General features: G+C 48.3%; 1 protein-coding gene across 1 annotated transcript; it reads left to right on the forward strand.

Annotated features, from left to right (window-relative positions):
* The first annotated feature begins 1,312 nt into the window (after positions 1–1,312).
* Positions 1,313–14,720, forward strand: GRWD1 (glutamate rich WD repeat containing 1). Its single transcript, XM_066607730.1, has 9 exons — positions 1,313–1,398; positions 5,512–5,573; positions 5,648–5,947; positions 6,025–6,142; positions 7,431–7,593; positions 8,688–8,901; positions 10,972–11,114; positions 12,391–12,588; positions 13,757–14,720. Exons 3-9 carry the CDS (start codon positions 5,716–5,718, stop codon positions 14,066–14,068), a joined length of 1,380 nt encoding a protein of 459 aa, XP_066463827.1. The 5' UTR covers positions 1,313–1,398; positions 5,512–5,573; positions 5,648–5,715; the 3' UTR covers positions 14,069–14,720.
* The last annotated feature ends 1,312 nt before the right edge of the window (positions 14,721–16,032 follow it).

The raw sequence follows: 16,032 nt of genomic DNA on the forward strand, positions 1-16,032 counted from the left end.
GGTTGCACCCAGGCCCAGGAGCCTTAGGGGGCCCATAAGGCCTCTCTTCTCCATATAGGGAGCCCAGTACTAGGAATAAAGCATTATAGTTGCGGACCCTGTTACAGGTTTTGCATCGGGGCCTGGGAGCTTCAAGTTACGCCTCTGATGCTGCGGGTTTGTTACACACACTATACATGTGTAAGAAAATGGCAGGTCAGCGTGGCCCAATGTAATTCTGTGGGCTTCTAGGACTGCGTATTATGCGTGTAACGTACAGCCCACATGCGCCCGTGTGAAGGAGCCCCTAGGTCGTTTTCACCCGGCTGAGAAAATCGTGCAAGATTTATGCGTTATGAGACGCACAGATGTCGCACAAATATGACCGCCATTCTTTTGAATACACATGAGATTTTTTTATGTGCTATCTTTGGGCGCCCGCGAGCTGCACGCGATGCAATGCAAGGATTCCCATTGAAATCAATAGGAAACACTCGCCAATGCTGACAGCCGCGCTGCGTCCCTGAAGTGATGTGTTTGTGTGTAAAAAGCGCCTCGCCTCTGCAGGGAAATCGCACATTCCCAACCCCAACATTGGGCCAAGTTGCACGGCCCAATATCACACTCGCCCATGTGAAATTAGCCTTAGGCTGCCCGCACACGGGCGGAAATCAATTGCGATTTTCAACTTGCGAGGAAAAGCTGCAGCATGCTCTATTTTAGGTAGATTCAGTGAGGACGGCCTCCATCAAAGTCAACGGAAGCCGTCCGACCCGCGGCCCTTCTGCAATCATCACTGCGGTAAGGTCACGGCATCTGCGTCATCACCTAGCGGCGGCACGGCATGATCTACGCTGTGCATGTGTGCTGGCCGGACCACCTGCAGTACAGATTAAGAAGATTCCAGAGAGGTACGCGGGGTCACCGGCCGGGCACAGGGGCGGATACCACTGCGTTTCCACCCGCCTGCGGACAGCCGCCATCACAGTTTGTTCACACTCAGAACTCAATAAGGGATTTTATGGTCCTAATTCTGCCTGAAAAACTGTGCTGCGATCTAACGCTTTTTGCGCACATCCGCGTGTGGAACTCCAATGTAGCATATTGCGTTCGGGCATGAAGAAGTGACGCATCATTAGCAGGAGTAATGAGAGGGCAGACAGGCCCCTTATACACCCCGCAGACAAGGAAGCACTTGTCACTGAATGGCAGGGACGCTCTGTGTGTTCTGGGGTGGCAGCGAGCACTCCGAGGGTGCCCGGACACCGATCACAAGCACAGCTCTTCCTAGGAGCAGGCCACCTGTGCAGTCTGCGCCGGGCTCCGCTCTCTGAGCATGTGCGGGAATTGGAAGTCTCGCGAGATCTCGGCAGAGCTCTTACTTCCTGCAAAGCTGTGCTGCCCATGCCGGGCTGTGAGGTACGGGGCGCCTGGAACACGTGGAGCCGTGCTGGGCCGGCGGGATAGATGTAGTGGGGCGGCTCTACAGTTCATATCACATCAGTAATAAGTGTACTGCACACAGCTGTATCCACAGGTTGTATGTGTGTATAGAACCTGCAGGTAGCAGAGCCGAGCGTCAGACATGATATGACGGACACACTGGGCTCTGCCGCACACGGCTTCTGTACGCGCCGGGCTCTGCTACACACAGCCTCTGTACGCGCCGGGCTCTGCTACACACAGCCTCTGTACGCGCCGGGCTCTGCTACACACAGCCTCTGTACGCGCCGGGCTCTGCTACACACAGCCTCTGTACGCGCCGGGCTCTGCTACACACAGCCTCTGTACGCGCCGGGCTCTGCTACACACAGCCTCTGTACGCGCCGGGCTCTGCTACACACAGCCTCTGTACGCGCCGGGCTCTGCTACACACAGCCACTGTACGCGCCGGGCTCTGCTACACACAGCCTCTGTACGCGCCGGGCTCTGCTACACACAGCCTCTGTACGCGCCGGGCTCTGCTACACACAGCCTCTGTACGCGCCGGGCTCTGCTACACACAGCCTCTGTACGCGCCGGGCTCTGCTACACACAGCCTCTGTACGCGCCGGGCTCTGCTACACACAGCCTCTGTACGCGCCGGGCTCTGCTACACACAGCCTCTGTACGCGCCGGGCTCTGCTACACACAGCCTCTGTACGCGCCGGGCTCTGCTACACACAGCCTCTGTACGCGCCGGGCTCTGCTACACACAGCCTCTGTACGCGCCGGGCTCTGCTACACACAGCCTCTGTACGCGCCGGGCCCTGCTACACACAGCCTCTGTACGCGCCGGGCCCTGCTACACACAGCCTCTGTACGCGCCGGGCCCTGCTACACACAGCCTCTGTTCGCGCCGGGCCCTGCTACACACAGCCTCTGTACGCGCCGGGCCCTGCTACACACAGCCTCTGTACGCGCCGGGCTCTGCTACACACAGCCTCTGTACGCGCCGGGCTCTGCTACACACAGCCTCTGTACGCGCCGGGCTCTGCTACACACAGCCTCTGTACGCGCCGGGCTCTGCTACACACAGCCTCTGTACGCGCCGGGCTCTGCTACACACAGCCTCTGTACGCGCCGGGCTCTGCTACACACAGCCTCTGTACGCGCCGGGCTCTGCTACACACAGCCTCTGTACGCGCCGGGCTCTGCTACACACAGCCTCTGTACGCGCCGGGCTCTGCTACACACAGCCTCTGTACGCGCCGGGCTCTGCTACACACAGCCTCTGTACGCGCCGGGCTCTGATGCATATTACATAGTTCCTAAAGCCAGGTTACACTTGTGATATTGAGACTTTTGGACCGGTTGTACTCTTAAAATCTGCAGTTTCTCTGTGAGTGCCATGTGTTTTGTGCCAACTTGGCATTGCTTTACATGAGATATTTCATGTAGGTAAGAATCACATGTTTTAATCGCTTAAAGGGGTTGTCCCGCGGCAGCAAGTGGGTCTATACACTTCTGTATGGCCATATTAATGCCCTTTGTAATGTACATCGTGCATTAAATATGAGCCATACAGAAGTTATTCACTTACCTGTTCCGTTGCTAGCGTCCTCGTCTCCATGGTGCCGTCAAATAGCAGCGTCTAATCGCCCGATTAGACGCGCTTGCGCAGTCCGGTCGTCTTCCTTTCTGAATGGGGCCGCTCGTGCCGGAGAGCGGCTCCTCGTAGCTCCGCCCCGTCACGTGCCGATTCCAGCCAATCAGGAGGCTGGAATCGGCAATGGACCGCACAGAAGACCTGCGGTCCACCGAGGGTGAAGATCCCGGCGGCCATCTTCACAAGGTAAGTCAGAAGTCGCCGGAGCGCGGGGATTCAGGTAAGTACTGGACGGTTTGTTTTTTTTATGCCTGCATCGGGTTTGTCTCGCGCCGAACGGGGGGGCTATTGAAAAAAAAAATAAACCCGTTTCGGCGCAGGACAACCCCTTTAAGGACCAAGTGTGTTAAATTTAGGGCGCTCGGTCCTGGGCTTTAATCCCACACGATTGCAGAAATACGGCGGGGATTAAAGCCCTGCTTCTGCAATCCAGCAGGTCTGGTCCTCAGCTGTTAGTCACAGCTGACAACCAAGAGGAGGCTTTTAACCGCTTCTCCTTTTCCACATAAATGTGTAGCACTCAATGAGCGCTACATACTAAGAAGTGGAAGTGGAACTTCTGCTATGTGACCCAGCGATCACGTGACTGCCGGGTGATCCCTGGCACAGGAGGGCTGCAGGATCCCAACAGACCCTGATCAGCTCTGCCAGTGACTATTGTCACTACAAGGGAGGTTTTTCCCTGTAACTGGGGCTCCTATGGATGCCACAGCTACAGTGCAAAAGTGTCAAATTAAAAAAAAGACTCGATTGTCCCCCAGAGGTCCTATATAACGTCATGGGGGACATAGTAAAAATAAAATAGTTACAAAAATAAGTAAGAAGAAATTACAGAATAAAATTAACCAATCTACATAAAAAAAGAAAATGACCCAAAGCTGACGCCAACCAAAACTGTCGCTGTATGCGCCCTATAATCCAAAACCATACATATTATATATCAAAACATCTGAAACACAATGAGGAACCGTCCTGTACTTTAGGACAATCGCGGAATCCACAATTCAAATCTGAACATGTGAGACCGGCCTACGCGGGGTAAAAAGACTGCAAACGGGTGATAGTAATGAGGATTGCCCTAAAGGCCCATTTACACAGGACGAGGGTCCGGCAAACAATGCCCAACACTTGTCCCTGTGTGTCCACGCTGTCACACGGGAGCTAGCAGAGCTGTCTCGCTCACTGAGTGGCCAGCAGGGGGGGGCAGTGCAGGAGAATTTGCTCCCCTGCGCCCCTCCATTCGCATAACACAGCCGCTGTTCAGTACTGAACGGCCGCTGTTTAAACTGAACGATCAGCTGATCGCTCATAGTTTATGCTGCATAAAAGATCAGGCTGATGGCTTGATAGGCAGCCTGCTAAGACGGCTCTGGGGCTTTGCAGAAGGCCCCTGGCTGCCATGACACCTGCACGGCTTCCTGCGATCTCATTGCGGGGGATTTAAATGCTGCTCTCAGAATTGACAGCGGCATTTAAAGGGTTAATAGTGGCGATCAGCAACGTGGCTAACTGCAGCTATTGCCCGTGTGTGTCAGCTGTAATGAACAGCCTGCGCTGTATTATGAGGGGTCGCGCCGCGATCCCCCTTCATACATACCCTGACGCTGCAGGACGTAACTATGTACTGTAGCGTTAAGGGGTTAAAATTACATGGGAAAACCTGCTTTCTAGTAGCTGTCGCCTCCGTCACAAGAACTGAATTGCAGGTATTCTCCATCAAGAAGCCCTACTTCCCAGATTTGACACGCTGCATTGTTGTCGGGACTTTACCCGGTCCTCTAGCTTCCAAGACCAATGTTAATTAGGAAGTTTTTGTCTTTCATCCTGATCATCAAAGTCCAGAGCAAGAAATGCTGCGTTCATTAGACCTCAGAGCTGTAATCCATTAAATCCAAGGCTCTCAGCCATTCCGCAAGTCAAGAGTCTCTGTTCATCCAACTCCAAGGAGCTAATAAGGGAAAACAGGCAGTAAAGCTTCTCTCTCTAATGGGATTACAAGTTGTACCTTTCCATTGCTGTACTTCAGAAGGTCTTGGCCCTTTGGGAAAGCGTACAAGCCCATTCAGTATGTGCGACGGCTCCATCCTGGGCAGAGTCCGCTTCACATCTGTGAGCCACAACATGGCCATCTAGCTCAATGTTCTGCACACACTACAGACGTGACATCTCGGCTTTACAGTGTTCAGTCTTTCATGAATGCTACTATCCCCCCCCCCCCCTCCTCCCTTCCCACGTAAATATTGCTTCTCAAATCCTTCCTGTGCTGCCCGAATGACCAGGAAAGCCACAATGTGCTTACTTGGACTGCCTTATTTCCTGCAGTCCGGGGGCAGCGCCGCTTTGTCCCCCCTAATAAACTGTATTGCTTAAAGTTTACAAGAGTGCTTCCTTGTCTCCAATCTCATTAATCCCTCTAATTATGGCCTTTTCTTCTGTACAACCAGGTACCATAGGAACTTAACCCTTGCTGTGCTGCCTTCAGACTCCAGGAAATAAGAAGTTTCAAGTAAGCAAATTTTGACTGCGTAGAGCTTGTTGCAGCGTGTGTAATATCTAATAGATATATTCTTCTTTCTTTAGCTTTTGTCAATACAGGTTGTTGGGAAAAAAAACCTCTCCACCTGAAGTGACATTCTACCTACTCCAACATGGCCAGCAAGGGGAAACCTACATGGAACGATACGGAGGAGGGAGAAGAGGAAGACATGGAGGAGACGGAGAGTGAGGAAGATGATGATATCATGGAGGAAAACGAGGAGGAGCAAGAGAAAGAGGAAGGTTCTCAGAAAGTGTATCTGCCGGGCATGGAGCCCCTGAAGGACGGCGAGGAGCTGGTGATGGACCAGGATGCATATGTGCTCTACCATCAGGCGCAGACAGGTGGGGCCGATGCTCATAGTGATCATGATTTGCTGATCTCTACAGTCTACATAATGACACCTGTCCTCACTTTCTAGGGTCACCATGTCTCAGTTTCGATGTCATCCCGGACAACTTGGGGGACGGTCGTACAGATTACCCGCTGACTTTGTTCCTGTGTGCTGGGACTCAGGCAGACGGTGCACAAGGCAACAGGTACAATGCATGTATTCCTGTCTGATCCATCACCACACGAGGGGGAGTTGTACAAATGTATAAACAGTTCACTTGCTGATATTCACCAATCGGGATGCTACCTCCATTTTCTAGAGGCGGCTGATTGGCACTGAAGCGTCAGCAACTGTTAGGAGCTGCGCCTGCATTAGCCGCATCAGTGGCTGCAATGGGAACGGAGCTTTGTGCTTCGTACATGCTGATCAGCCAGAGTCCTGAAATGCGAAACAGTCAATCGAGAATGTTGATGTTTCCTGAGGCTAGGACTCCCATCAATAATGGGCAACCACTTTTAGATATAATAGAGACATGATGGCTGTGTGATCACAGCCTTACACTCTCCCTCTCAAAGGGTTGTACCAGAATTACAAGTTACTCCATACCTGCAGGATAGCAGATAACTTGCGGATTGGTGGGGGTCTCACTGTTGAGACCTCCACTGATTCTGAGAACAGGGGGTCTCTTGCCCTCCTCTTTTCACTGCAGGGATGCTTCTCTCATTGCAGTCACATCACAGTGAATGCAACACTGGCCAAGCATGTGCAGTCAGTGCTTCATTCATTTTAGTGGAGCTAATGGAAGTACCCGAGGGCTTGCCGCTTGGCTGTCTTGGTAGTCCCACTGAAAATGAATGGAGCGGCACCACCACTGTGTAGCTGTTGCTCCATTCATTCTCCTCACTGTGAGGAGGAACGGGAGATAAGGGACTTCCTTTCTTGGGATTGGCAGAGGTATAAGTGGCAAGATTAAAACCAACCCCTACCAATCAGCAAGTCATCCCCTAAACCTTAAATGGGGAATAATGTGTAATTCTGGTACTATCCCCTTTAAAAATGAATGGAGCAGTAGTGCACAAGTCTGACCATCACTCCATTCATTTAGGGACACTCAGGACTCAATTCTTGTGATCGGTGTGGAACCCAAACACTTATCACCTTTCCTGTAGATAACTTATTTTCATGGGACAGCCCCTTATAATAATTGCTTAGTGGCAGCCTAGATATATTTGGGACGTCACTTGGTAATTGCAGTTGATAGGCCGTCATGGGTAGGTTTTGCATTGCCACTCATGTCGGGCATCAATGTTGATATGGTATGTATTCTCCTCTCCCAACACTTCCATTGTACAGACCTGGGTCCCAGCTACTGAAAGTCTTGGGTTGGTTCCATTATAAGATCTTGTGAAAATGTGAATGGTTACTACAAGAGTTGTTCTAAACTAGATGGTGATGATGTATGTGCTTCATATGCTCCTGTATGTGGTGTTCAGGATACTGGTGATGAAGATGCACAATCTACACCGAACCAGCAAAGAGAAGAAAAGCGAATCTGATTCTGAAAGCAGTGAAAGTGAAGATGAGGATGAAGAGGAGAGGAATCCGCAGTTAGAGTTAGCTATGGTCCCTCACTATGGTGGAATTAACAGAATTCGGGTAAATACAAGAGATTCTTGGTTTCCTTTTGATGAAGCCTCAAAGGGGTTGTGTCAAGATGGCATCCGAGAACCACTCGGTAATGGTGACTCCCGTCCTCGCGGACCTTCTGCTGCCCTGTTACAGGATGGCAATTCATGTTAATGGTCGTCCTGTTCTACTTCATCTTGGACAGTCAAGTTGGCTGCTGTTTGCCCAGGATGCCGAGAACCAAACCCGGGCGCTCAGCTGATTATTTCAAGCTTAACCCTTTCCAATCCATTTATTTTTTCTCACCCATTCTCCCCAGCTCCAAATTGGAGCTGGGGAAAATGGGTGAGAAAAAATACATTTTCTCTGCACCCTCCTGAACTGACAGAGTTCAGGAGGGTGCAGGTGCTCACTGCACCGTGGAGGGACCTGCTTACCTGTCCGGCGTCTTCCGCATTCTCCTTCTGCCTCCCGGGTCGGCGATCATGTGACTGCTGGGGTCAGGTGGCACCTGGCGGTCACATGATCGCCGGGCCGGGAGACAGAAGGAGAACGCGCAAGACGCCGGTCAGGTAAGCAGGTCCCACAGTGCAGGCTCCCGGCTCGGAGTTCATGTGACCGCCGGGGGTCAGGTAACACCGGCGGTCACATGATCGCCGGCCGGCCGGAATCTCTATGCATTACATAGCGCTAATTGAGCGCTATGTAATGTGTAAAGGAGAAGGCAGAAAGGGTTAAAAACCCTTTCTGCCTTCTCCTAGGGGGTCCTCGATGGGGACCAGTGTATCTGCACCCAATGTGTCTGATGATCGGGTGCAGATGCACTCCTGCACTGCAGTGTCGGGCCTGCCCCGACATTGGAGCTGTGGAGGAAAATGATGTCGGGGCAGGCCCGACATTGGATTGGAAAGGGTTAACCTTCTTAAAAGGGGGGTGTGCATCTTGGTACAACCTGTGTAAGCATTTGTTTTGCCTTTACAGTAAAGGTCATATTTTCACAACGTGCTATAAGAGTGTGTGTATATATCACGTATTATATTATGGCATAAACTGTTTGGCAAGTCACGTTAGGGGGAACATTATAGAACCAGTTGAGATCAGTCATGTTTTTTTTATATTTTCAGGTGTCTACACTTATGGACACTCCAGTCGCTGCAGTTTGGTCAGAAAAAGGTCAAGTAGAAATCTACGATCTGCAGAAGCAGCTGGCAGCGGTGTCGGACTCCCAGACATTGGCTGCATTTCTCAAAGAAGAACAAACTAAAATCAAACCAGTCTTCTCTTTTTCTGGTCATATGACTGAGGGTTTTGCCATGGATTGGTCTCCAAAGACAGCAGGTAGGCAATCCATGTATATATTGATGCTTAAGGAGGACCCGTCGCCACTAAAAATGAACAGTTCTGGAGCATTTTTCTTAGAACTTTGCATTATGTTCCTCTGCTGCTCCTACTAGAGATCTATGAATGGTGTTACCATTCCTCCTGTCAAAGGGGTGTGTCCCCGCACAGCTTGACATTATCCAGTCAGTGCCCATAGTAACACTGCATGGACACACCTTTTTGCCAAGAGGAATGCTAACACCCATTGTCCATTTATTCATAAATTTCCAGGAGGAATAATTAAGGAATATTACAAGATGTTTTTTTAGAGAAGATACTCCAGAATCGCTATGTTATGGGAAGTTCAAGTATTTGTTGACATGCCAGGAGAGCTGACGGGATTAGATGTATACAAAGAGCTGAGCAAAGATATTAAAAATAAAGCAACCAAATTGGTGATTTCATTGATTTTCTCACTCTCCAATATATACAACGTTTCTAACGAGAGCCATTCACTGACACTTCTAAATGCTAAAACGGTGGCTGTTGGCTCCCTGAACCAGATTTTTTTTTAACTTCACTTTATTTGTCACATATAATATACGATACAGAAAGGAGAAATGTAGGATGTTAGAGTTCAGTCTTATGTCATACATACAATTGTTTACGCAGTTTATGGAATTTACCAAACTAAAGAAAGCATTGCACTTTAAATCTGCAACTTAGTATTTTCAGCTGAGGTTTACTTTAGCTGTATCTTCATGTTCTATTCGCATGTTTATTGTTTTTTATCTAACAAAATGGATTCTTTGCATTGTGCATGTCTAGAATTTTATATAATCTAAATAAACATAAACCTATTAAACTGAAGCAATCCGTGCTGGTCGTATCTTTGTTCCTGTTGGTGTGCTGTTTAGTCTGCGGGCAGCGTGGAGTAGGACTCCAGCCATGGGCCCCAGATCTTGTGGTGTTTGTTTGGGCACCCTCTGTTCTGGTATAGAATTTTTTTCGTATGGGATTATCGAATTTACGAGTTGAATCCATTGTGTGGTCGAGTGCGAATCTGTGGCCATCCAGTGCATGGCTATCTCTTTACGTGCTAGGAAAAGTACTTCTTTAAGAAATACACTTCTATATTTTGGCCATTGCTCCTCCTCCAATATTCCAAACAAAATTATCTTGGGGTCTGCATTTATAGTGTGAGGGGGTTCTAGTAGTTGGTTTATCTGAAATAATACATTGGACCAGTAGGTCTTAATATCTGGGCAGTTCCAAATTAGATGCCAAAAGTCCGTGTTCGGTTGGTTACACCTATGACAGGAGTTTGACTGGGTGTTCCCCATTTTACATAAACGGCTAGGGGTGATATATGATTGGTGAATAATATATAGTTGAATCAATTTGTTTATAGCAGGGGATACTGTTAAGTGGGATTCCTCTATTTCTGTCCATTCTTCAGGTGTTAGGGATGGAATACAAGCTTTCCATTTATCGAAGGCGAGCAGTGGAGTAGAGTTTAGCTTTGCTGAGAGTAGGTGTGTATATAGGGTTGAGATCAGACCCTTGGGGCCCTGTGATTTTAGTATGCCGATCGTGGGGAATTTTGAGATTTGGGTAGAAGTCGGAGGGAATTGAGTGTTCAGCGCATGTCTCAGCTGAAAAAACCTAAATAATTGTAATTGCGGGGTCTGGAGCTGTTCACACATCTGAGTGAATGTAGGGAATGTTCCCTCCTTATATATGTCACCTATCGTGGTAACTCCCAGTTTGGTCCAGTAGTGGGTGTCTGGGATGGAGAGCAAGGCTGTCAGCCCGGGGTTGTCCCAAAGGGGGAGATCCGACATCCCTGAACCAGATTTAAGGGTGCAGTTTGCTGAATTTTCTTTTTTTTCCCTTAAGGATACTGCTGACAGCCCTCCCCTCAAGAAGTGGTGGCTGCGCAAATAATTCTAGCTCTGTACCTGCTGTTTTAACTCTTCATGGTCATCTTAAAGATGCCTTTATTTACATCACAAAAACCTGTGTATCTACACACCTTTTCACACTCACCTTGGTATATCTATTTTTTTTCATAATCTCTCTGTCCAGGGCGATTGATTACTGGGGACTGTAACAAGAACATTCATTTGTGGAACCCTAAAGAAGGAGGCACATGGCATGTTGACCAAAGGCCTTTCGCTGGTCATACAAAGTCTGTGGAGGATCTACAATGGTCACCAAATGAAGCTACGGTAAATAGAAATCTGCACTTAACACTGTGTAACAAACTTTTTAGCATTCTAGCTACAGGAATGTACAGTGGTGCCTCGGCTTGCGAGCTTCTTGACTTGCGAGCAGGCTCTCTCCCAAATTTCTGCTCTGATTTTAAGAGCAAAGCCTCAGGTTACGAGCCTGCTTCTGCATTCCACCAGATAGGTGACATCACTGTGCACGCGCAGTGCCGCCGCTGTCTCCGGGAATCTCGTTATGTCACACGGCGCAGCAGCCAATCAGAAGCCTGCAGGCTGTAGCAGGTGAGGGAGAAGCATTGTGGGGAGTGACGGGGACGAGTCGGCTGCCCCGCAGGCAGCTTTATGGGCATAGGGAGCCTCTGTACTCCTTTGCTGACTGCCTGGTGGTCTGTTATGTCACAGCTCTGCCATTACCATATTATAGGGGTGAACTGCGGAACCCTCTCAAATACAGCCACATCTTCAGCTCTCTCTAGTCCTTGTTAGTCACTACTCCTGTCTGTTAGGGTGTCTTCTTGCTGTCACTGAATGGGAACCATTTACTACCAAGAACCCAATATCTGTACTGGTGATATTATGGTGACATTTTTTTCCGACACTACAAAAAAGAAATCTGATTTCTAGAATGAGTGCTGTGATGGTGATCAGGACCAACGTTCCTCTTGTGTCTTTCCGTGACAGCAAGCAGAGATACTGAAAAAACAAAAGGAATTGATGTCGTGTTTTGGGAGGTCCAGAACGGATTCAGTGGGGAAAACTGATTTGACATAAGAGTATTTTGGATTAAGAGCTCCGTCACAGAACAAATTAAACTTTTAAGCCAAGGCACCACTGTATATAGAAATGTGCATCCCAATTACTGCAGCTGGAAAATGTGTGCAAAAATAAAACTGCTCACATGTAGCAGATAAGAGCTAAACTGTATAGCAGAATATAGATGCAATGTTTCGCTCATCTTTGGTCAGTGAGACTTTTGACTTGAAAGGGAGAAAGTTTGCATCTTCAAGATATTGTACTGTATATGGCCCAATTTATTATAAAAATGTCTGGTTTCTCCCAGAAACTGTGCCACACCTATCCACAAGTTGTCGTTTATGTGGCTGGGCATGGTACTGCACTCGGCCACATTTACTTGAGCGTTGTCTGGAGCCCTTCACTATAGTACCGATCGCATGGCAATAGTCTATCCTAATGTCTTACCGTACATATAAGGAATATGTAATGACACTACCACAGTTGGATATGTTAAGTAACTAATGGTAATTATGCTTAACAGGTTTTTGCCTCCTGCTCAGTCGACGCTTCTATTCGTATTTGGGATATCCGAGCAGCACCTAATAAGGCGTGCATGCTAAGCGCCAGCCAGGCGCATGAAAGTGATGTCAATGTGATCAGCTGGAACAGCCAGGAACCTTTCATCCTCAGTGGGGGAGATGACGGCCTCCTCAAGATTTGGGACTTGCGTCAATTTCAAGTGAGTGTTGTGCAAGGAACACCTGGCATGTTCCAGAAATAACCGTATGTGTTCAGTGTACGATGTAAGGGGAGCGGCCAGCAGAGAAGGCCTTGTGTTCTGCAGCATTGTCCGTCTCTGCTCCCGAAGCACAATCCACTAGATGGTGTAATATGGGGAGCATAGTACACATGGTAGCTTCATATAGCAATGGATATTTTATCAGTACTACTACTTGGCCACAGCCACTTCATAACTGTCCTCTGCAGGTTGTAATACACCTCAGTGCCTTAAAGGGGTTGTCCCGCGAAAGCAAGTGGGGTTATGCACTTCTGTATGGCCATATTAATGCACTTTGTAATGTACATCGTGCATTAATTATGAGCCATACAGAAGTTATTCACTTACCTGTTCCGTTGCTAGCGTCCTCGTCTCCATGGTGCCGTCTAATTTCAGCGTCTAATCGCCCGATTAGACGCGCTTGCGCAGTCCGGTCTTCTCCCTGGTGAATGGGGCCGCTCGTGCCGGAGAGCTGGTCCTCGTAGCTCCGCCCCGTCACGTGTGCCGATTCCAGCCAATCAGGAGGCTGGAATCGGCAATGGACCGCACAGAGCCCACGGTGCACCATGGGAGAAGACCCGCGGTGCATCGTGGGTGAAGATCCCGGCGGCCATCTTGCTAAGGTAAGGAAGAAGTCGCCGCAGCGCGGGGATTCGGGTAAGTACTAAACGGTTTTTTTTTTTTAACACATGCATTGGGTTTGTCTCGCGCCGAACGGGGGGCCTATTGAAAAAAAAAAAAACCCGTTTCGGCGCGGGATAACCCCTTTAAGTACCCCACCCATCAGCTAAAGCCAAGAGACCCTTTTAAGAGCACTTGGCAACTGATTTGAGGAGTTCCGTTGATGGAGAACCCCTAACAAATCGCCATCTACTTCTGTATTTGTGGCTGCCATGATAAAGTTAATATTTTACATAACTTTCTCACTCGTGTGAAGCCGGCCTAAGTGCATGATTTCACCTGCAGCAGCCATGTAATAGTTGTCCATGGAAGGGAGAGGTCTGAGTGGGAGACCTCAACAGCCACCCTCCTAAGGGTCATCTCAAAACATTAATTTCTGTTCTTTAGATGTTTTATGTTTTTAGTAAATGTTTAGACTTCTCAACTAGCGGTTCCCTTTTCTTCACAGAAAGGAGTAAGTGTGGCCCGGTTTAAGCAGCACACGGCCCCGATCACATCTGTTGAGTGGCATCCTACAGACAGCGGGGTGTTTGCAGCTGCTGGCGCTGATGATCAGATAACGCAGTGGGATCTGGCGGTGGAGCGAGATCAGGAGGGTGAAGCAGAAGATTCTACGTTACAAGCCATCCCACCACAGCTGCTGTTTGTTCACCAAGGAGAAAAGGACATTAAGGAGTTACACTGGCATCCACAGTGCCCAGGAGTAGTCATTAGCACAGCTCTATCTGGCTTTAATGTTTTCCGTACCATCAGTGTGTGAGGCCGCTCACCACCTTCTGCTGCGGACTATTTGTTACTTTCCTCCTAACATTTCAGACAGAAGTTACTAAAGTATTAATGGTGTAAAGGACATGACTGCCACGTATAACTCTTCCCTCATCTGAGGGTTTTTTTTTCCGGTTTAAAAAAAACTTAAAGCAACCCTTTGGTTCTGGGACGAGGGGAAGGGGGTATTGTACCTATATTACTTCTCTTGTCTCCCCTCCAATCGGCTAGTTCTGGACTTTTGTTTTTGGCACAGTGCGATAGCTACCAGCAATTTTCTAACTACCTAATGTACACTGCTCTCTGATTGGCCAGTGCTAATCCCGTTAACGGCTGTAGCCAATCAGAGCACACACAGTCCATTGGTGGTCTAAAACTAGCAATTAATTATGGGGATTAGGTATGATTGTGTTCTCTATCATACAAGGTGTAGGGCTGTGTTCATGCAAACACTGTGTGTTTTACGTTAAGTAATTTGTATAGGGTATGCCTTAAATAATATGGATATTTTTGATATTTGCTTTAACAAAAAAAAAAAAAACTTACTGAATGCTAAAGTGTAAATGAAGCCTCTTTATTAGTCCAAGAGTCGATGCACAGAGCATTCATTTGACTTGGTAAAAAAAAAAACATTAAGTTAATAAATATCTTATGTCTCCTGATCTTGTAATCATCTTGTTGCAGTTCTCTCCCGGATTTAGAGGCAATCACTATATTTTAAGAGCCTAGTGGGAATGGTTTGGCCCGTATGTTATGTACACACCCCATGCTGGGCAGTGCTTGCATCATGTTCAATTTGAAGTGAATGCATACTGGCCAAAAGCCTCCAAATGAACGGGAAAGTAGGATACCTGGCTATATAGTCTCATTGAAGCACCTGGGACAGATGGCTGAATGGAGAGTATGTAGCCAGGTATGCCGCTTCCCTATGAATTTGAAGGCTTTTGGCCGAGAGAGATGTTAAGAACTTATCGCGTAAGGTTTGCCTGGATGGGCCCTCATGTTTTGATCAAAATCTGAGTGAAGGAGTTCGCAGTTTGTCAGATCTGAAATGCATATGAGCGTTGGTGTCTTACTGTATTTGTCACAGCCATAGCCTAGTGTACTTTCCCATGTTCTTGATTAGAGCATACTGCATAAGTATCAGCTACGGATCGGATGGCTTCCATTGCCTTCACTGGAAGCCGTCCGTACTGAAATAGTACATGCTGCAATTTTTACCTCCACGAGTGGAAAATTGCAATTGACTTCCGCTTGTGGATATGGAAAAGCAACTTTCAATAACATATCTATGGGCAGTATGTGCTGTGGATTCTGCAATGCAAATACACCACTCTGCATCGGGCCTTATGGACATAAAATAATGAGTACTGATGAAAAATATGCTCCTGTGGTCTTCAGTGAGTGGTTCAGTCGCCAAACTGGACCAGGTGCTAAGTCCTCCCTCACCGAAAGTTTTTGTACAGTGTTTAGCGCTGCACTGAATTCTATACACCGCTCCAATTTATTTCAATGGGGCTGGCCCCTTGTAAACCCGACAGAGGGTTTACAAAACATCCTCTGCCGGCTGAACAAGTGCCCAGCCGCCTGTCCAGAGAGCGGCGCTGGGCACCCCACCAACACCTGCAAGGTGAGTATTGATTTCCCCCCAACCCCTCTCAGCGTACTTCACTCTTTTTTTTTAAACTGCTGGGCATGTTCATTTGCGCACAAGATACAAACTGCACCACTTAAAATGGCTAATTACATCCAGATGTGTTCTTCCAGAGGAATTACGCAGCGTACTATGCATCTTCTCGCATACTGTGCAACCACCTCAGCAGTGTGACCGAACTCATTGCTGTTATTGGGTTCCGTTTTCTGCATATGGCGTGTACAAATATGCCTATGTGAAGGAGCCCTGAGGCCTCCCTCACACAGGCGTTTTTGTACAGTGTTTAGCGCTGCGTTAAATGCTGT

This window comes from Eleutherodactylus coqui, chromosome 6 (assembly GCF_035609145.1).
Source record: "Eleutherodactylus coqui strain aEleCoq1 chromosome 6, aEleCoq1.hap1, whole genome shotgun sequence".
In the NCBI taxonomy this organism is placed as follows: domain Eukaryota; kingdom Metazoa; phylum Chordata; class Amphibia; order Anura; family Eleutherodactylidae; genus Eleutherodactylus; species Eleutherodactylus coqui.